Source organism: Vipera ursinii, assembly GCF_947247035.1.
Source record: "Vipera ursinii genome assembly, chromosome: 2".
Lineage (NCBI taxonomy): Eukaryota > Metazoa > Chordata > Lepidosauria > Squamata > Viperidae > Vipera > Vipera ursinii.
Window position 1 is genome coordinate 28,800,204 of NC_139513.1, and position 22,849 is coordinate 28,823,052.

The following is a 22,849-nucleotide window of genomic DNA, read 5'->3' on the forward strand; positions in this document are numbered from 1 at the left end:
ACACACCTGCACTATAGTTAACAGGAGCATTGTGTGCAGGAGGGTGATCTTTGTCCAATTTTTACAGATCACTGCTTTTATTTTAAAAGCCCTACATAACTTCTGAGTAAGATTTTGTCTTATGGCATGTTACATTCCCCATTTTAAAACTTTTCTTTGTACATATCAGGAAAGTTAACATGCCAAATTTTCCATACATTACATTGGATGTTATTTCAAACCTGGCTTAAGACAATCTTTGCTGGCAAAAACTGATTAATTTACTTAAACACACTATTAGTCAGTCTCCTTAAAGATTTCAGGAATTGTTTCCTAGAACAATACAATACAGCATAGCTTTGCCCATTTATGCAATTCTTATTTTCTATAAATAGAAACTGGCATTTTCCAAATATTTTCCTCCATAAGCCCTATGTTCCAAAATCATGCAATTTATCAACAGCATATAAAAATGTTTCTCAATCTTGGCAACATTAAGATGCGTGGACTTTAATTCTTAAAATTCCTAAGCCAGGTACTGTGGGAAATTCTGGGAATTGACATCCACACATCTTAACTTCACCAAGGTTGAGAAACACTGAATAGAAAACTGTTAAGACGTTAGGGGAATAAGTTGTCACATATTTTCTCAAATGTCCTGATCTCGGGGCAACACGCAAGAATGATGAATCAGCATCAAAACCAAAACGTTTCTGTGATTTCAGGCCACCATTTCAAGTTGCCAATCTCACCTGCCCCACTCATCCTCACTTTTCTTAGGCACCCTTCGCCGTTTTTAACTTTCCAAGACGAGGCATGTGCTATAACAGTATACGCGGCCTTGCTACAGGGAGGATAAAGCTCCTCGCCTCCCACGAAACCGTGAACTCTTTGGCCACAATGCGTCAGACCCTAAAATACTACCGCGTTGTTTTCTCTGTTCTGGGCAATTCAACGTGCAGGAGGAGTAAACGAAAATGAAAATAGGGTTTTGCAACGGAGCGGTGGGCTGCTTGCACGCTCGCAGTCTATTGCAAGGCAGGGCCTCAGTCTCCTCCCGCCTTTCCTCGCCCAAGCGCTGCACCGGCCAGGCTGACGTCGCGGGGCCCTCCCTTGGCCGGGGGAGGGCGCCCGGCGCTGCCTACTCCACCGCCTTTAAGACCCGGAGGAGGGACGGCTCCGGACAGGCGGTTCCTGTGTTGACAGCCGCCGGAGTCGCTCAGAACCGGAGGGAGCTGCCTGCGAGGCACCGCGAGGGGCGCTGGGCTTTTGCCCCCGGCGGTCGGCATGGCCTTTATGGAGAAGCCGGCGGCAGGGAAAGTGCTGCTGGACGATACGGTGCCGCTGACAGCCGTCATCGAGGCGAGCCAGAGCCTGCATTCGCACACGGTGAGCCAGGCGAGCGGGGCGGGTGGGCCCGGCTGGTCTGCGGCACGAGCGCGGCGGCGGCGGCTGCACCCGGGGGGCGGCTCGCGGGCGTGGGGTGCCCTGGAAGAAGCCGCGAGCGCGACACGGAGAGTTGTGAGCGGGTGCGGGAGATCCGTCGGAACATGGCCCGGCGCTGCCCTGGTTTTTCCAGCATCCGGCACCTCTTGCGGAGCTGGGGTCCCGGCCAGGCGTTATGGGAGTCGAACTGCAACCCATGATCTGGAAGGGCCCTGATTGGGAAAGGTTGGTTGCAGGCGTGGGCGCGAAGGAGCCTTTCCAAGGGAGCGAGGACGCAGTTTGATCCGGGCAATTGAGCTCCTTCCCGGAGAGACGCGGGTTCAAATTTCGGCCGAGTCTTGTTTCTTCTGAATGAAAAGCAAGCAGGCGCCCCGTAGAGTTTCGCGGCGGGGCCGCTTTTACGCTTGGATACAGTGGGCGGTCACGCCAAGTGTTGGTAAACGTAGGTGCAGAGTAATTTGTAAAGGGTTTTAAATCGGGAATAAGACGCGTCTGAAAACGGTGTTTACCTGGAGTAAATTTTTACCCGGTTCCCCTGGTAATCAGTGATTAAAACGATAACGAACGCCTTATGGAAATCACGCTGCTACATGTGACAGGACTGGATTGCCCTGGGGATAGCTTGCCCTTTTAAAGTACATAGGTTAACAGGATGGGTGTTTGATGATTTGCTACTACGTGTAATATGTGGGTTGTTGTATAATGTTTTCTAGCAAGGGTTGCATATAAAAAAGTGGCAAGCCAACAGAAGCGATTCAGTTCCTGGAAAGTGATTTGAGGAGGGAAATGTTCTTAGATTCAGCTGAAAACCCTGATTGAAAGGCCAGCTAGGAAAGGAGAAATAAAAGTCTACTGGGGTTAAGGATAAACTTTGAAAATGCAATGTATTTTAGCTGAGCACAGGAAAAAGTTAATCTGATCTAGTATTCTTTTGAAAGCAACTTTAATTTATAGAGCCACCCAACTCAGACATTGTGACTCTGCGTGGGTGGTATATAACAAATTAAAAAACAAGATGAACAATTCAGTTAAAATCCAAAACATTAATAGGCAACCAGGAAACCATATATCCATCTCCTGCAAAGCTCGAAGCTCCAAAGCCTGAGGGAAAAGCCAATTTTAATTGCCTTTTTAAAGACCAATGTAGATATTTTTAGATGGTGTTAACCATGGTATTCAGATAGATTTTAGTGAAGGAAAAAAATAAGCAAACATATGTATTTCTTTGTCTTTGTGGAATGAGTCTTTTTGGATAGCAGCAGATTGGATTACCAATAATTTAAAATGTTGCTCATACTAAAAAGAAAACTTAAAAATTAAATGGTATAAAAGGTAAATCTAAGGTATTTTGAATATAGTTATTGCTGCTTGGATATGTTCTTTATTGCCCAATATTGACCAATCAGTTTTGAATATGTTTTGCAATAGGAGCTAATAACTTGAGGGGTTTTTTCAGTGCCATTTTTACTTGCAGAATTGGTGAGATTGGTGGACCTAATGGGGAGGAAGAAAGAAAGCAGTGGCTCCCTTGACTAGGGAGTCGGACGTGAACAGGGCAGGGAAAACTTTTACCTTTATTTTACAATAAAGGGGAAGCCAGGTTTTAGTGGTTAAGGTGCTAGCCTAGAAACCAGGACACTTGGAGTTCTGGGCCTATATTAGGCCTGAAAGCCAGCTGGGTGACTTTGGGCCAGTCACTGTCTCTCAACCCAACCCATCTCACAGGGGAAAATAGGAGTATTAGGTATGTTTGCTGCTTTTTTATATATGAAAGTGGCATAATAATCTTGGAAATTTAATACCAGAGCAACCTTGTCCTGCTTGCTTAGGTTTTTGTTACCAAGCTATTCTCCCTCCTACATTGAATGTTTTCACCAACGAGTTAACCCCACAATAATCCATAAAAAACTCCCTTATTCAATAATCTCAGCAGAGTAGAACAAAATGCTATTGAAGGACTTGAATATAATGGCATCAAAGTCAAATAAGCTGACAAAGGAGGGAGCCCTGGTTGGAATAAGACAAATTATATCAAGGAAGCTGAGAAGCAACTCTCCAACACCTTGTCATACCAACTTCTCAGATTTCACAGCAATACAAGTTGTTTTCAAGTTACAGCCCTAATGGAGCTGGTTGTAATTTGGTTGTAATTTGTGATGGTTGTAAAGTGGGTCAATTGTGACTGACGCATTTTTATGACATTTTTTGCAGCAGTTGTTAAATGCAGTGATTGTAAAGCAAATATAGTGGTTGTTAACCAGTGTAATTCTGCTGAAAACAAAATTGTTTCAGCAAAACAATTCTTAAAAACAGTCACATGACCATGGGACACTGCATCTGGCCCGTAAATGCATCCCAGTTGCAGAGTACCTGAAGTGTGTTCATACAACATTGGGGGATGACAATCAGAACATCAAATCTAGGTTGTAAGTACCGCCTAGGTAGATCAGGTGGAACATCACATGTTAAGTGAACAGTTGTAAATCAAGGACTACCTGAACATAAAACAGAACTACATAATCTGATGAAAGAATTTCCTTAGGACATACAAGACAGTATCTACTGGAAATACTCTACCTACTTCCCAAAATACACAAACCAGACAATCCGGTCTGTCCCATTGTCTCAACCATTGAAACAATCACCACTGGACTATCATGTTTCATGGGCTCTACACAGACATTAAGGCACCAGCATTCCCAGCTGCATAAAAGATACCATAGATTCCTTAGAAGACTGAATTCCATGGGTAATCTAATTAATAGTGCTACTTTAGCCACCAAAAATGTTGAGAAACTATTATTCCCTGAAGCCCCTCCTTTATTTGAGATTGATTGGTGGCATTTTCATCATTTTGTAGAAATAAATAGAAATGCATATAGGCAACCATCCCGCCTGAGCAGTTACTCTCAAGCAATAAGAGACAATTATGCTAACATGTGATCCAGACCCTGTTACCAACCCAGATACCTACTTGTCTCCATATCTACACCAACAGAGCCATTCTAGGCCCCAACAAAAAACATGCAAAATTGAAGATGCCTTCAGAAGCTTTCTCCAATATATAATATATGCTATCACCTGCAAGCAATGCCCCTTTAAATTTTGTGTAGGATGAATGAGACAAATTTGGTACAAAAGAATTAATGGACACAAGTTTTGACGGCAAGACTCAAAAAAAGACACAGCATTTCAGAGTATATCAGAGTATTTCAACTTCCACAGCATGCTATTGCAGATCTCAAAGGGACCACTTTGAAAATGGAGACTATAACAGCAGGGGATTACTGAAACATCAAAAGATCTCAAGAAATAAAGTTTTTAACATATTTTAGTTGTTAATTAATAAGATACTTGTCTGGCTCACAGGTAACCTGTGTATAACCAATCTGTTTTCCCCTCCTACACCCAATTTAATTTTTACATCAGTTTGGCCACTCTGTGCATCTGATAAAGTGAGCTCACTTCATGAAAGCCTACACCATGGGTATAAAACTGCTGGCCTGCGGGCCGGATGCATCATGCCGAAACCATGCCCACCCCATTGCTGGCAATGGGAAAAAAAATCACGATATGTTGCGACACGTGATGTTGCGAGTTTGACACCCCTGGCCTACACCTTTTAATAAAATACATTAATCTGAAAAGGTGTTACCAGACTCCTAATTTTTGCCTCTATAGTAGTGACTCTGTAACTTTTCATTTTAATCCTTTTCTATGTAAGACTCCCATATGGTGCTATCTGCTAAACCAGATAGTATTGCAACTGGAAATATAAAACACTTCATAGTGAATGGTTACAGAGTCCGTCCGTCCATCCATCCATTCATCCATCCATCCATCCATCCATCCATCCTAAACTCTTAACAAATTATAATGGTCTACTCAATAGAAGGATCTAAGAATTCTTGAAATAAGGTGGCATTGCTCTCTCCCACTTCATCACTGATATGTCCAAATTACTCAGCATCAGATACTTAAGAATTTGTTATCTTTTACAGTGGGATTATACCAATACCCAAGTTAATAAGGTTTTATGTGAATTACATAAGGGAACCAGAAACTGCTGGTTTGCACTTTTAGCTTTTTACCAGCACAGAATAGAAAGTTAGGCTCATTATTATAAGCCATAAATAACCTGCCTGTAAACCCTTCTCTTGGCCTTTAGCAACTAATGAAAGCCATTAGGGCAGGAAGCACCTTTATAACAGATACTGTTTTCCAGACTGTCAGTACTACACAAATGAAACACTGAAATAGTCATGAAAATGGATGAGATTTCATTATTTTTATAGATTTACCATATATGTTTAATTATTTAATAATCCTAAAAAAATCCTACTTGCCCATCAGGGATTATTTAATAAATTATTCTTCCACTAGGCAGGGGGTTAAACTAAATGATCTTCAAACACCACTCTTTACATTTTATAATTCTATTGACTTCTATTTTTTTCAAATATACAGGTCATAATGTATATTTCCTGTAGTAATAACCCCCCCTTTGAACTATCTTAAGTTTTGAACTTATCCTGTACTAGGAAAGTGTCAGAAAAATAACCAGGAAGTGAGTTTGCAAGTACTAAGAAATGAACAAGGTGATAACCAGAAACCAGCATTGATGTGTTAAAACAGGTTATGTCTGATAAATCTTTGACAGTGTCACAGTATTTGTGGATAAAGGAAATGCTGTAGTCCATTTAGATTTCAGTAAGGCATTTGACATGTGATTTCAGTAAGCACAGCCTCCTTCTTGATAAACTGGAACAATAGGGAATGGATAGTCACGCTGCCAAAAATTGATTCACATTTGGCTGAACAGCCATAGCTAATGCATGGTGGACATGAAGTAGTATGCAATGGGGTACTTCAGGGTTTGGCTGAGCACCCTTCATGTGAGATGGCCTCACGAGATCGATGGTTCGTTAAGGTGCTTCCAAGTAAAAGGCATCACGCAGGGATGCAATCAGTCAAAGCTTTATTTAACGATAAAGTAAATAGAAAGAGTTCCCTGGCATGGAGGCATCCATGCCTGGATTGAGCTCATGGATCAGCAAGCAAGCAAGCAGAAGAGAGAACAAAGAGAGCAGAGAGAGAGCAGCCCCTGAGCAGAGTTTTTATGGGGGTCCTCAGCCCCTCCCTTACCAATTAACTCTCGCCAATGGGGCTGCAGGGGCCGGGGACCCCTGACCCACCAGTGGGAGCAAAGATGCCTCTTTGCTCCCATCTGATGACCTTTTTGGGGAACTGCCATGGCTGGCACAAAAAACATCTAACACTTCAATTACTTCATAGATGAACTAAATGAGGGAACAGAAGGGATGCTCATTAAATTTGACTTAAAGCTGTGGGGAGGGGGAATTGTTAACATGCCAGAAGATAGGCTCTTGACTGACTTGAAATGTTCAGTGGTAAGAAATACAAGGTTCCACACAAAGGCAGAAAGGTGGTACGCAGCTTAGGAGAGATACTTGTACAAGAGAGCTGGAAATCCTGGTAGATTATAGATTAAATATGAGCCAGCAATATACTGTAGTTGGCAAAAGAGCCAATGTAATGTTGGGCTGTATCAGTAAAGAAAGGTACCGGTAAATGCCATGACCTCAAAAAATGACAATATGCATTGTTCAGATGGCATCTGGAATACCGTGTTCAGTTCTGGTTGCCATAATACAAAAAAGGACGCTAAGGAGATAGAATGCAGAGAAGAGGGACAAAGATAGTAAGGAGCTTGAGCACTAAATCTTATGAAGAGTGGCAAGGAAGAGTATAGAGTTGGTGTGTTGCTATTAGCATTTCAAGAAAAGAGAGAAGGCATTGCAAAGTAGAAATGTGTCACCAATGAGATGCTTATATTTTAAACAAACCTATCTTCACAATTTTAATATAAAAGTGTCTGTGCGCTGGAAACCAAGATCTGATCAAAATCAATTTTCATAAGACTAAAAATAAAGTACTACTATGTAAGGTTTTAATGTAAGCAGCTGTATTGTAGAGTTGTGGATAATTGAGTTTTAGTCCATCTGATTTCACAGGTTGTACATGTTTAAATTCTACTGGAATTTGATAAGATTTAAGATAAGATCTTTTAAATTAATATTTTTCCTATGTATGAAGTAAGCATATTTGGGTTTTGTTGGTCAAAATTTACATAATTATTTACACTCTTCATCAATATCTTCATCAATGTCTGTCAATCTTAGATCAATGCTTCTTTGCTTATATATGCTTCTTTAAGCAAGATTCTACTATGAGTTGTGCCTCATTGTCAAAACTGAACTGGGGAGGTGTGTAGTGTTTGTGTATGTAAACATTAATGTCAGGTTGCATCAGTGTTAGGTTAGGATAGAATAGTGCATTGATCAACTTCCATTTGTGTCTAGGAACAAAAGTCCCTATAATGTGTATTCTGAATAGGATTTGCAGTACTGATGATACTCAATTGATGCTAGATTCTGTTGGAAGGTTTGCTGCTGCCTTTTTTTTAGTATTTTGACTGGCTTGACTGCAGGATCTGTTGTTCTGCGCTCTGCACGCCACTTAGGATTCCCCTCTGGTACAAGTTGCAATAGTTGGTATATAAAAACAAGTGGGAGAGAAAGAGGGAGTCAGGCAGACAGATGGACAGATAGACAGGCGGATGGTTTGGTATAGTGCAGGGGTAGGCAACCTTGGCTCTTTTATAACTCGTGGCATGGCTGCTTAGGAATTCTGGGAGTTGAAGTCCACAAGTCATAAAAGAGCCAAGGTTGCTTACCCCTGGTATAGTGGTTAAGGTGCTGGCCTAGAAACCAGGAGTGTGTTTTAATCCTGCCTTAGGCATGAAAACTGGTTTGGTGACTTTGGGTCAGTCAGTTTCTCAGCCCAACTCACTTTACCGGGTTGTTGTGAAAATAGGTGGAGGAAGGAGTATAGGGTATAATCACTCCCTTGAGATATTTATAAAAATAATGGAAGGATAAAAATAAATATCAGAGTAGACAATACGGTGTCAAAGGATTCCTCCTTTTGGTGCCTAGTACATCCTTTTATTTTTTTTAAGATAGTTTTCATTAATCATGTTAAATGAGAAAAGATTTGCCAGAAGGAAGAGGGGCTCAACTTATTTTCCAAAGCATCAAGAAGGCAAGACAAAAAAAAAATGGATGGAAACTATTCAAGGAGAGAAGCAACCTGGAATTAAGGAGAAACTTCCTAACAGTGAGACGAATTAACCAGTGGAACATCTTGCCTTCAGAAGTTGTGGGTGCTTCATCACTGGAGGTTTTTAAGAAGAGACTGGACAGCCATTTTTCTGAAATGGTATATAGAGTCTCCTGCTTGAGTGGTGGGTTGGACTACTAGAACACCTCTAAGGTCCCTTCCAGCTCTATTCTGAATTGAATTGAGCCTATGCAAAAAAAAAGCATGTTGCAAACTAATTTTCCAAATACTGGTCTCTTTATTTACAAATTTTCTGTGGACCCCACCTAGCCTTCATAAGCATCTGTCATGTTTCCGACAGATGGAACTCTTCAAAGAACTTTGAGGCATTGTTTACCTTAAAGCAGGGGTGTCAAACTGCTGGCCCACGGGCCAGATGCGTCACTGGGAAACCACACCCACCCAATTGCCAGCAATGGCGAAAAAGCTCCAATATGTTGCACGACATCACATGACGTCGCAAGTTTGACACGTCTGCCTTAAAGAATATTCGAGTAGCATAACATCGGTACTAACATAATTGAAGCCAAAAACTGAATTCCCCTCCCCTGGCCACATAGTATTAAAGCACAATTCCCTCCTCCAATTAACAATCATAAATCACATTCCCCAATTAGTTTGAATCACGGGCTTTCCCTCCAGCTCTCCAGCCCACCAATTCATTATCATCTCTTATTTCAATAACCTTGGTTCTCACACTAGGTTCAGTATTGTTATGTCTAGCTCACAGGTCTGCAACCCGCGGCTCCGGAGCCGCATGCGGCTCTTTCAGCCGTCTCCTGCAGCTCCCAGTCCTTTGCCATGTGCAGTCAAAAAAAAAAAGTGGGACTAAAAAAGTTCAACCAATCAATTCAAATATGCAGGGTAGGTGCATATCTCGCCTTGGCTTCACTCTTCAGTCAAACCCTGTTCTGCGCATGCACGCATGTATGCGCATGTGCACACATTTTTTGCGGCTCCCAGTTTTTCCTTTTCTGAGGGAACCGGTTCCGGTTTCAGGTTGCTGGCCCCTGGTCTAGCTGGATTCTCATGCACATTACCCCCCTTCCCAATCTAACTCTAAAAGCGAAAAGAAGAAAATGGCTACATCTCCATCTGTTGTCAATGCAAAAACATCCAATGTTAGCAGCGTTGACAGCATCCTTATCAGATGGTTATAGACAAATACTTTGGTGGAAAAAATGACCAGCTGTCCAGAAAAAAACAAAACTGAAGATAAGCACTAGTAATAAAGTGATTGTGGGGGCCTATAATAAATAAGGGGTAGAAATTTCATTAGTCTGAATTCTGGTCATGCTTTTAACTGAACCATCCATGACATATTTTGTGAATAGGCAGGCCTTCTAAGACACTTTCTGAGAATGTTCACAGCATGTTCTCAAAATTGCAGAAGCAGCCACTGAATCAAAAATGTTGACACATTTGCCATACCATTCATAAAACATAATTGACCTCCTTTTTGATAGCCCTGCAGAAAACATCTGGCTTGTAATTGAATGTTCAATTCTGATTTGCTGTTCCAGCGAGTTTGAACAGTCAGTTCACTACCTTGTTTTCCGTAAACTTGACTTTAAATATGTGAAAATTGGCTTCCTAAAAGAGCTAATATCATATGAGTTTTCTGAATAAAAATGTGTTTTCAGTGTGTGGGCATTGGGAAAAAATATTGCCTAACCTTTTTATCAACAACCAGAACATTAAAGGAAGCTATTTCATTTCAGTCCATCCATGAGTACCGTGAACCGTAATAGATCTTAGTTAAATGTTACACTACATTATGCTAAGCAGTTATCAATTATCTGGTAGTTTCTTCTGATGAATGTATCAGTCATACTCTTCACTTATGAACACAGCAGATCTTTGATCATGGTTGCTTTTATCACATGATCAGTGAGCAAATGACTTGCGCGAGAGCAATGGGACAGGCTAGTATCATATGATATCACATGAACTTTGGAAGGCAAGACAAAAGTAGGCAGGGATTTAGTCATGTGTGACCACATTTGGGCTTGTTTACATCTCTGAATGATTTATTCATTTATATTTCTGTTTTGTTCTGTGTAATTCCATATTTGAATGCTGAGCTGTCCCAGACCTGTTTAGCTTCGGTACTGAGTCAGGAAATATGCCCTTAGGGGGACTGCAGGGCAATCAACCAGTAGTTTTGAGAATATTGAAATAAGGGCTGTAAATGACTTGTAAATGCAAAGTTTTCTTTTCCTGTGTAGCTAAGATAAGTTGATTTACTTGTACTAAGCTTTTCTCCTGATCTAATCTCAGATTTCTGGTTTACTCCTTTAATTGCTCCTTATTTTATTTGGCTTATTCAGTTTTATTTAGATTTATATTATTAGGCTCAATAAATTATTCATTGTTAATTGCCTGCAAATAAAGTCATTCAATTTATTAGCCCCTTTCCTAATAATATGTTTTACTTGTTGAAGTGTTTTTTTGGATAGTTAATCTCTCTGTAATACTAATATTTTATTGTAATCAGTGATGCCAGAGAGAAAATGTGCCTTTCACATGATAAACTAGCAACTCTATCGCTCATAGATTAATTGAATGTTTTATTTCTTTCTTTTTTTACATTGTTTTTAATGTTACATGCAGCCCAGGGTCTTCTGTTGTGGGTTATTCAATAGGTAAATAGAAATGAATATATTGTGGTCACATGGAACCATAATTTATCATTAGATCTTTGGTAAGATTTTTCCTTCAATCGTAGCTAGGCAGACTATGAATTATTATTTGCTTAATTATCTGTTAAAATGTACTGTATAATTACCATAGTTTCTGGCGTATAAGACTACTTTTTAACCCATGAAAATCTTCTCAAAAGATACATCGGGTGCTGAAAATTTAGGGACAGGGCTGGCTGGAAAACCTGGAGCGGATCTCACATTTAGTCTGCGCAGGGAAAGCGGGACCAATTGGAGAAGAAGCTGCAGTCTGTGATTTTTTACAGGCTGGGGTCTGGGTGTCTTTCCTTCTAAAGTTGAAGAGCAGCTGTAGTATATCCCAACTTGAAAGGCAGGTGGGGAAGGCAGCAGCCAGAGCAGCGGCTTAGCTCTAAGGACACATTTGACTCAGGAACTGGGCGGGCTGGCTGGAAAACCTGGAGCAGATCTCCCATTTGGTCTTTTTTTTTAAATCCCATTTATATCCTGCCCTTCTCCAAAGACTCAGGGTGGCTTACAATTTAAAGCACAAATCAATGTGCTTAGCAATAGCCTTCATTCTGTGTATATGCCTGTTTATTAGGGCTTTCACACACCCCCCAAGCAGCATTATTACAAAGTCAGCTTATTGCCCCCAACAATCTGGGTCCTGATTTTACCTACCTTGGAAGGATGGAAAGCTGAGTCAACCTTGAGCCTGGTGGGATGCGAACCTGCACTAATTGCAGGCAGCTGGTGTTACTTAAGGCTCTGCGCAGGGAAAGCTTTAGAGTGAATTAGGAAAAGTGAAAAAGTGAATTAGGAAAATAGGGAACGGTTGCTGGAATTGGGTATGTGTAGTTTAACGAAGAGAAGGGTGAGGGGTGACATGATAGCAGGGATCCAATATCTCAGGGGCTGCCACAAAGAAGAGGGAGCCAAACTATTCTCCAAAGCACCTGAAAGCAGGACAAGAAGCAATGGATGGAAACTAGTCAAGGAGAGAAGCAACCTAGAACTAAGGAGAAACTTCCTGACAGTTAGAACAATTAACCAGTGGAACAACCTGCCTCCAGAAGTGGTGAATGCTCCAACACTGGAAGTTTTTAAGAAGAGACTGGACAGCCATTTGTCTGAAATGGTATAGGGTTTCCTGCCTTAGCAGGGGGTTGGACTAGATGACCTCCAAGGTCCCCTCCAACATCATCATTATTATTATTATTATTATTATTGTTGTTGTTGTTATTATTTTTATTATTATTATTATTATTATAGTTTAATCCACTTGCACTGTTTTATGTTTACATGTTTGATGACAAACATCCTTATGTTTATAAGTGACAGTTTTCCTACTAAGCACCTGCATGTCATAAGCATTTGAATTAAAATTACCATATTAAAATCAAATCTGATGTTTTTTTAATTTTTATTTGGTGTGCGTTGGAAGAGGGGTAGTCTTATACGGCGAGTATAGCCCAAACCCTATAATTTAACAGGAAATGTAGGGGGTCGTCTTATATGCCCAATCGTCTTATACGCCGGAAAATACGGTATTTCTTAAGCAAATATTCTATTGCAGAAGGCAGAAGAAATATTTCATAGGATGTTACATTACACAGAAATGTTAGGGTGTTTTGCATGTTTTTTGTCTTTAGTATTTGTGCAGTATTGGAGTTCTCATAGTAATATAGGTAGTCCTTAACTTACAACAGTTCATTTAGTGACTGTTCAAAGTTACAAAGGCACTGAAAAAAGTGACTTATCACCATTTTTCACACTTACAACTTTTGTAGCATTCCCTTGGTTATGTGATCAAAATTCAGATGCAGGGCAACTGCCTCATATTTTGGATGGTGTCCCAGGGTCATGCAGTCCCCTTTTGCGACCTTCTGACAAGCAAAATCAATGGGGAAGGCAGATTCACTTAGCAGCTGTGTTCTACCTTATCAGCTGTGGTGATTCACTTAACAACTGTGGCAAGAAAGGTCATAAATGGGACAAAACTCACTTAATAAATGTCTCACTTAACAATAGAAAATTTGAGCTTAATTGTGGTTGTAAGTTGAGGACTGTCTGTAGTGGTCCATCCAGTAGAGGTGAAGGAGGAGTATATGTTCAAGAAGAATTGTCATGTGAGGTAATACTTGGTATAACATTCATGAGTTTGTGTGTGTGTGTGTGTGTGTGTGTGTATGTAAAATTCTTTTTTACTTGAAATTTCCTGTTTTTAATGGATTAGGAATGCAGTATTAAGACATAGTGGCAGAAACATCCATCTGGATATTGTTGTCACACAGTTGCTTCCTCCTTTGACACAGTGCACATCAGTTTGCTAAGTTTGCCTTTCAGTAGAGGTAGTCCTTGGATAACAAACATTTGTTCAGAGACTGTTTGAAATTAGGATAGTGTCAGGACCCACCTCAATCCACATCTTAGGAAATAAGAACTCTTGGATGCAAGTTTAGTCCAAAAGGAAAATGTTTACTAGGATGGAATCGATTGTGGGAATACAAGACGGAATCTGACAAAAGTTACATTTCAATCCTATATAAAGCATTCCCATTTCAGCCCCTCCCCTCATCCATTTGGTCAGGCTGTCATCAGTTGCTAGGTGTCAGGTCCTTCCATGGGAAAGGGAACTCTCCTTGGTTTTATGGTTATTGCTTTCCTTTTCAGTTGTAAATGAAGATACAATCCAGACCTGTCTGTCCCCCTCCTTCCCCCAGTTAAAACATCCCCTGTTGTTTGAAAATCGCTTTAGTAACCATCCTCTTCCCCCCCCCCCTCGGAGAGATGGCAGAATCCGCAGAAATAGCACGTTGTTCTACCTATACAATTATGAAATGTGATATAAATGGATTCTGACAGATAGTGATAAATGAGAAGACTTATGGCCAGTCCTCATTGTTGCGGCCATCGTAGCATCCTGTGGTCACACAAGTGCCATTTGTGACCTTCAGTGCTGGCTTCTGATGAGCAAAGTCAGTGGAGAAGCCAGCAGAAGGTTGCAAATAAGGATCACATGATGTTGCATCTAATAACTGTCAGGAGTCACATAACAACTACAACTGTGGTAAGTTGGTGTAATCAGTGATGTCATACTTTATGACTGTGTTGCTTGGTGAAGGAGTTCCCAGTCTCAATTGCCATTGTTAACCAAGGATTACCTGTAACTGCTTCTTTGGGACCTTGAAAGCTTATGCTTGTGACCTCAGTGACAAAGTTCTCTTTATGGTCCAAAGTATTCTCAGCAATTTATTCTAGCACCACAATTCAGAACTATCAAGTTGGCTTCACTCAGCCTTTCTGATGATTCAGCTTTTATACTGACATGCTACATGGCCCTGATAGTTCATTCCTTTATTGTTATTGTGATGTTTCTGCATTTTAATACTTTGTTTAAATTTATCATAGATTTTATCCCAATTAGAAGATATGTCTGGCCTAATTCCATTGTTGTAAAATTTCTAGGAGGACCCCTCCCACCCAAAGCATGTATACTACTAAAACTCACGTTGTCATGACCAGGGTGAAATGGTACTTCATAGGGCAACAATTTTTGAACCAAGGTATCTAAAATGGACTAAATTACAAGATGTGTCCAAAGTCCAGGAGCCATGATTCCTGAGGAAAGTTGTGGCTTCTTTGGTGCTACTGGTTACTACTGTGGTCATGTGATCTTCATTTTCGACATTCCGTGACAGTTTCTCAGCCAGTCTCCCAATCCTTCCCTCACTTTCGCCACTTCCCTGCCTGTGGGAAGGGGAGGAAATTTCCAATGTTCCCTGCCAGATTCCCAGAAGAAACCTCAATGGGGAAGCCAGCAGGAAGTCAGAAGTCACTCTTGCTCCCACTGTTTTTTGCCCACCCATGGTCATTTTGTTTCTATGTTTACGTGAGTAAATATCTCTGAAATGATGACCCTGTGGGGCATGAACTGTCTTGTCCATCCTAAAAGTTGAACAGGAGAGATTTTCATTTTATAGTGATGGATGCAACTGTTCAATGCATTGCAATGTCAGCTAAGAAGTAGGTGAAGAAATGAAATAAAACATGCCCTGATAAACTAGTAGAAAGAAGTGAGTAGGCTGCAAGATGGGGCTCTAATGTAACATTGAAAAATATATAGTTGTCTAGATACCAAGCTCAAGATCAGGAGTCTTCAAACGTGGCACTTTTATGACTTGTGGACTTCAACTCCCAGAAGTCCACAAGTCATAAAAGGGCCACGTTTGAAGACCCCTGCTGAAGAGTGTAGTGGCTTTTAAAGGGCCTGTTAGTCTTAATCCATTCATACATTGAAATTATTTTAAAAGCAGTATTGAATTTTATTTGACAGATCAAATAATGTATGTTAATTGTGTTCTAATTTCTAGGAATATATTATTCGTGTACAAAGAGGGATTTCAATGGAAAACAGCTGGCAGGTAACTTCTTGAATTCTTAATATAAATTATAACATTTGTTTTCAACTTAACTGTTATAATCCAATGTTTTCACCGTATAACCTCAGGGTTTTTAGAATCATTTGGTATAAATAATTTTTGAATGAAAGAAATTGTGAGGTAAGATCAGAGCTTAGCTCATTATATAACAACAATAATAATAGTAATAATAATAATAATAATAATAATAATAATAATAATAATAATAGTTGGAAGGGACCTTGGAGGTCATCTAGTCCAACCCCCTGCTCAGGCAGGAAACCCTATACCATTTTGGACAAATGGCTGTCCAGTCTCTTCTTAAAAACTTCCAGTGTTGGAGCATTCACAGCTTCTGGAAGTAGGTTGTTCCACTGGTTAATTGTTCTAACAGTCAGGAAGTTTCTCCTTAGTTCTAGGTTGCTTCTCTCCTTGATCAGTTTCCATCCATTGCTTCTTGTCCTGCCTTTGGGCTCTTTAGAGAATAGCTTTGGAGAATTTCTGCTTTCTCTTTTTCACATTCAGTCTTCTTTTGCCATAACTCGGTTCATGTTAAATCATCACTAGTTTTTAGATATTTCTAAAGTAATTAAGACCAGTAAAGCCAAAGTCTATTACAGGTAGTTCTGTACTTACTACCACAACAGAGTCTGGAGTTTGATCATAAGTTGTTGTGATCATAAATCAAGACCAAATTTGATTTTAGGACCCTTTTTATAATGGTCATAAAATGGTTGTTAAGTGAACAACACGGTCATTAATTTTAGCAAACCATAAGGTTGTTAAACAAATCCAACATATCCAATGAGCACAGACCAGCAGGAAACAAATTGTAAATACAAGCTGGTTGCCAAGGGCTTGAAATGTGACAGGTTGTAAGTAGCTGTTTTAAAAGCCTGTCATAACTCCCAATGATTGTTAAGTGACCAATTGTAAATCCAGGACTACCTGTATAGATTCTCCTCCCCCTGATCTTATTGAAATTGGGATAAGAGCCCCAGTGCCTGTGAGATAAACTGAATTCTGTTCATTACTGTTAAACCTATACTTTTATAAGATCTTTTTTCTGTGGTTTGCTAGTAATAAGGATAAAAAGGTAAAGGTAGAGGTTCCCCCGCACATGCGTGCTAGTCGTTTCCAACTCTAAGGGCCGGTGCTCATCTCCGTTTCAAAGCCGAAGAGCCAGCGCTTGTCTGAGGACGTCTCCGTGGTCACGTGGCCGGCATGACTAGACGCCAAAGGTGCACGGAACGCTGTTTTTTTTAATCTCATTTATATCCCGCCCTTCTCCGAAGACTCAGGGCGGCTTACAATCTAAGAAGCACAAATCAATGTGCTTAGCAATAGCCTTCGTTCTATGTATATGCCTGCTTATTAGGGCTTTTGGACCCCCCCAAGCGGCATTTTTACAAAGTCAGCTTATTGCCCCCAACAATCTGGGTCCTCATTTTACCTACCTCGGAAGGATGGAAGGCTAAGTCAACCTTGAGCCTGGTGGGACGCGAACCTGCACTAATTGCAGGCAGCTGGTGTTACTTAAGGAGGCATTAGCCCACTGCTCCACCAAAGCTCAGTTACCTTCCCACCGTAGTGGTCCCTATTTTTCTACTTGCATTTTTACGTGCTTTCGTACTGCTAGGCTGGCAGAAGCTGGGACGAGTAACAGGTGCTCACTCTGTTACGCGGCACTCGGGATTCGACCCGCCAAACTGCCGACCATCTGATTGACAAGCTCAGCGTCCTAACCCACTAAGCCACTGCATCCCCTAGTAATAAGGATACTACATTTTAAAGAATAACTCCAGGACATGACCAGCTGACAATTATTTCATTATTCCTGTTGTCTCTCAAATTATGAAGTCCATACTACAGCATAGAGCATAGAGCCAGGGCCAGCAGATGATGGCAGAATAGAGCCCTTCCAAAAGCTTTATTTAAACACTGGAAGTTTTAAAGAAGAGACTGGACGGCCATTTGTCTGAAATGGTAGAGGCCAGGGTTTCCTGCCGGAGTAGGGGGTTGGATTAGATGACCCAAGGTCCCTTCCAAATTTATTATTATTGTTTTTGTAAAACAAAAGTCCTTACGCCTAAAGGATATGAACAGCAGCCAGATTCTTTGCATTGTCTGTCTTGATGAAAGTAGGTTGGTGCTACCTGATTCTGAGTCTGACCAATCTAATATGGAGTGAATAGGAAGCTCTGTGCTGTTAACAACGATTTTTTTTCCATCTGCTGCTCTAGGAGAAAGACGACCTTAATCATCTTTCTCTTTTTCTCTTTTTTCAAATATCTTTAAACTGTTGCTTTTATACCTTTTCTCTTGGGGAGAAAACTCATCCATGAAATTCTAACTACCGGAGAAGATCCAGTAACTCTTTTTTATTATTTCTAAAGTTGGCAGGTTATAACGAATCACTGGTCTCTTGCATCCAGAACAGCCGTGAGGAAGAGTTATAAGGCTGCATAATTCTTATTCATGATATTGATCAAAGACATGTAGTATACTTGACTGTCACAAATACAAAGAAGAAATGGTTTTACAGCTGATAAGAGGAGTAAAGGAAGTAAAGGAAAATATGTAGCCCCCTCAGGGAGAGAGACAATAGCTTCATCCTTTGAAATGCAGGCCTGTTGCTTTGATATGTGAGAGTGCTGGAATTTTCAATGTTGTTTTAAGAAGCTGATCCTATATTTCATTTCAAAAAGACAGAGCGTGCTGCTAATTAGCATCCTTGCAAATATTAGTTATTCCAGAGGCACAGATTCCACATGAGACTCTATAAAGAGTCCTGCTGGATTAGATCACAATCTCAGGTAGTCCAGCATTCTTTGTGATGGACCAAATATATTTGAGAAGTCACAAGTCTTAATGTTGCCAGACGCTACAGATTTTCTTTTTGATATTCTTCTCCAGGAGAGCAGTTTTCGGGCATGTGCCTTAAAATAGTAAACAGCTATTAATATCAGGAATCATTGATAGTCTTATCTTCCAGGAACCTATCCAGTCATCTTTTAAAATTACCTAAATTGACTACCATAACACAACTGCTGGCAGTGAATTCCTCAGCTTAACTGTCCATTGCATGAACAAGTTTTTCCTTCTATTGGTCCTGAAATTAAACAGTTTAAGTTACCTCAGATTTTAGCAGTACGTATGGGAGAATGAAGAAAAAGTCTGTTATCTCAACCATACCTAATTTTTAAATACCTTTCTCAAGCTGCCCCTTACTTCCCTTTGTTCCTGGCAAAGGAGACCCAATTTTATAAATGCATGTGGGAATAATTACTCATTATTCATGTCATTAGTCAAGCAAAAGCCCATTAAATTTCCCTGTGCATACTCTATTATGAGGAGAAACCAGTTTTCATTTTTTCCAACCCCCGAAATATTTTGTATCTGACATTGGCATTTCTCCTTCTTGTCATGAAATCTTCCAGATGTGGGCCAACAGGAGAATTTTGAACCTATGTTTGAATTACACCTTAGATGAGTTTTAAAAGAGTATTTGAATGAGTTGTACCCAACTAATAAAATGTTATTTTGCAGATTATACGAAGATACAGTGATTTTGATTTGCTGAATAACACTTTGCAGGTACATTATTTGTCTTTTATGTAAAACTGTTCTTAAATTTTTGATTTGTATATTGTAGCTGTATCAGTTTTGTTTGTGTTCACTCACATGTTTTTACATTATTTTGTAAATTTTCTAATAGAAATATGCATTTTAAATAAGTAAACATGCATACATTTTAAATATCAGTTTCAACATTATGTCAAAACAATATATAATCAGGACTAACTGTTGGGGAGACAAGATCTGTTTTAGAAAATTGAAAACTTGTAAGCCGCCCTGAGTCTTCGGAGAAGGGCGGGATATAAATGGAATTAAAATAAAAAAATAAAAAAAATAAAATGTGAAATCTAGTGGCTAGCTAAGTGTTAGTTCAGTGATTAAGCCAGGCAATAGATATTAAGAACAATCTATAAGTGACTATAGAAGAACAATATCTGAACGTGAGAAAGTTGCAAGTGTTGACACTCAATAATTTAACTTGAAGGCTCCTCTCATTCACTGCTACAAAATCAAAAGTCATATTGATCTTTTTAATATGAAGTCCTGACATGCAGCGTAGAAAACCATTTTTTCAATTTTGAAAAGCCTTTCTGAATGGTGCTATTTATTGTGCAGTGAAATAGTGTCCTTTTGCTTTTAAAACACTGCAGTAATTGTGTGTTTTTACTTTCCAGGACACTGGTTTCTTTTAGTGTGTGTGGGAAAATACCAGAGAGGCTGTATATTAAAGTGTCTATTGCATTTGTGGGCAGAAGAAGGAAGTTTGTAGCTACATTATGGTTGTTTTCAACAATTCCTTTGCTGCTACTCATGCTTTGTCAGATACTAATAGTAGAAGAGTTGTGTTAATGTGGTTTCATTCACTGATCCTGCTATACATACTACTGGAAATGCACATTACTAGTCTGTGTCCATTCTCAGCATGTGCTGGACTAAAAATATGTTGAATTTCAAAGAAGGATATATTTTTCAGGTCTAATTTGTGAAACATCCAACAACTCTGTTAATGGGCAGTATTAAGAAATATATTGCAAATATAAAAATGAAAGATTATATATAAGCAATTGTATATTGTTATGGAGGGAATCTGAGAGGCCATTAGATAATGGAGGCTTTCATCTCCATGCTTGTCTTTTTATAATGGTGGCAGAAAGGTAATTTATTGGTGCTTATGCTATTCTGAAAGTAAGGATTTTCAAGTAACAATATACATTGATAGGAATATAAGCTTCCTTGTTTATCAAAAAGTCTAATTTATGTCAGTTTTGGAACTGACTGACTGACTTGAACTTGTTTCCATGAGGAGGTGAAAATTTTAAGAAGTGAGAAGAAAACTTTTTATTCTGCCATATTCCTCTTTGGTTGTAATGAATGAGCAAGACATTAGATGTACTGTTTTAGCAATGATATTTTCTCTGCATTGGCATCAGTAAGCAATTTCTTTTAAAATAACTTCTTCCTGAGTACTGTTTGTTTTTTAGATTGTTCCTAAGTTCAAGGATAATTATGCTCTTTCACAATAGCAGTGCAATTGCACATCCAGCTCGGTAATTATTGCTACATCACTTTTTTGGATAAACGTTGCATAACACAGTGCGGACCATGACAGCGTGGACTTAGTGCATTAACAAATTCTCTGTGGGATGTGCAGTGATGACTTCCTGTTTCTGTGATACATCCATCTCTGCTTTTTCTGACCAACACAAGCATCCTGCAAGTTAATTGTTCCAGTTTTGTTCAGACTTAGATAAATACAACAGAAATATAAAGCATTTCCTCAGCTAGCCTCAGCAGAATTTTTTGTTATTTCAAAACTGTTGAAATGCATTAATCAAATGTATAATTTCCTTTCCTGAGAATGAATGAGTTCAGTGAGTTTCTGTAGAAAAACATTCCTCAGATAAAGGGAAGAAACAGTTCTCTCCGTACTCATAAAATCTGTGAACTTTCCTTCCTGTTTCTATATGAACTGATAATTTGGGTTGTTTTTTATACTTTTTCTTTTTCTTTTCTTTTTTAATTGCTGTTTCTGAAAATAATTAAATGTTCCTCGGGACCCCAAAGCACCGTAATTTCCCCCCAAAATCCTTTGCATCTTGTGGATACATTTCTTCATATCAATATCCAAGAAACTTCCATCCCATCATAAATATTAATTTTGTGTTGTGTGCTAGCAGTGAGGTTGTTCATATTTTATCACAATGGATGACTTGTGTTAACTGGTTTTTAAAATGTACATTTATTAAGAATTTAGTGGAATGTAACAACAAAAATATAAACAAACCAAAACAGTACAACAGTACTAAAGAAATAAAAAGGGACCATAAAACATAGATCACTTTTATTTCTATCAGCATAGAACTTAGATAGAATCTATTTTTAGTATATTATTACATCTATACTATATAAAATCATTGCCCCATCTTTTATTTTTAATATATTTATACATTTCCAAAATTGATAAAGAGCACATCTTTTGAATCTATTCTTTAATGTCTGGATTGTAAATTTCTTCTCTACAGTGCAAAAGATTATTCCTTTCGCCAAACCTCAGGCTTGAAAAGAGTTATTTCCAGTGGTGGGATTCAAATATGTAAACAACTGGTTCTCTGCGTGGATGCTGCTTCCGGAAGTCCATTCTGGGCCTGAGCAACAAAAAATTAGCTACCAGTTCTGCCGAAGTAGTGCGAACCGGCTGAATCCCACCACTGGTTATTTCACAATATTTAATTTAATTCTGTAATCACATCTGCATCTTTAACTGCTATGATGTTCTCTGAATTACTTTAATGTATATAATGATTTGGAATAAAAAAAAGCTAAAACGGGAGATGAGTTAATGATAATAGAAGTACATCATAATCTAAATAATTTTTCCTGGAACTAGAAATTCTAAGATCTTTAAATGTTTCCTCTTAGTATGAAAGAATGAGTCAAACTCTGACAGGGGAAATACTTCTAAAAGCTTTTCTACAGCTTCTGCTAAAAAGGGTAGAGAATGCTGACATGCACAGTCTGTTTTCATTCCATGTTATTTCAAAAACCAAGACTTTGACCAAATGTTGCCATTATGCTTCATTTGCTTACGGTACATATCATAGTTTGTTCTGGTGACATAAAGTCATCAGAGTATATTTAGGAATGTAACATATTTTGGTATGTTCCTAAAATCTGCCATTTTATTGCTAATGAATTTATATAAACCTTTAATTGGAAGACTTTATTCTGTGTGGGGCAAGTGAGAATGTTTGACCCTCTCATGTTGCTGAACTACAGTCGTCAGCATCCTTCACTACGTCTAAGATGGTTAGACCTGTTGGAAGTTACAGGTAGTCCTTGATTTAGGACCACAGTTAAGCCCTAAGTTTCTGTTGTGAGATAGACGTTAAGTGAATTTTGCCTCATTTCACAACTTTTCTTGCCACAATTGTTAAGCGAATCACTACAATTGTTAAGTTACTAAAACAGTTGTTTTTTTATTAAAAAGTTTTACAATACATTTTATCTTTAACAAAAAAACCCTCCCAACCCCTCCCCTCCCACCCTCTTCCCCCTCCC

The 22,849-nt window shown here is 39.2% G+C and overlaps 1 protein-coding gene across 7 annotated transcripts in view; it reads left to right on the plus strand.

Moving 5' to 3' along the window:
- The first annotated feature begins 741 nt into the window (after nt 1-741).
- The window catches only part of PXK (PX domain containing serine/threonine kinase like), a 58,676-nt gene continuing 36,568 nt past the window's right edge, over nt 742-22,849 (plus strand). For 6 of the 7 annotated variants that reach the window (XR_014491212.1, XM_083352650.1, XM_083352651.1 and 3 more), the window contains exons 1-3: nt 742-1,368; nt 15,665-15,715; nt 19,262-19,309. Coding sequence is in view for 5 of the 7 variants with exons in the window: in XM_083352650.1 (XP_083208776.1) it covers nt 1,267-1,368; nt 15,665-15,715; nt 19,262-19,309 (201 nt within the window). In the remaining 2 variants the exon portion in view is untranslated. The remainder of the gene's footprint in view (nt 1,369-15,664; nt 15,716-19,261; nt 19,310-22,849) is intronic. The other variant, XM_083352655.1, reaches the window with a different exon arrangement.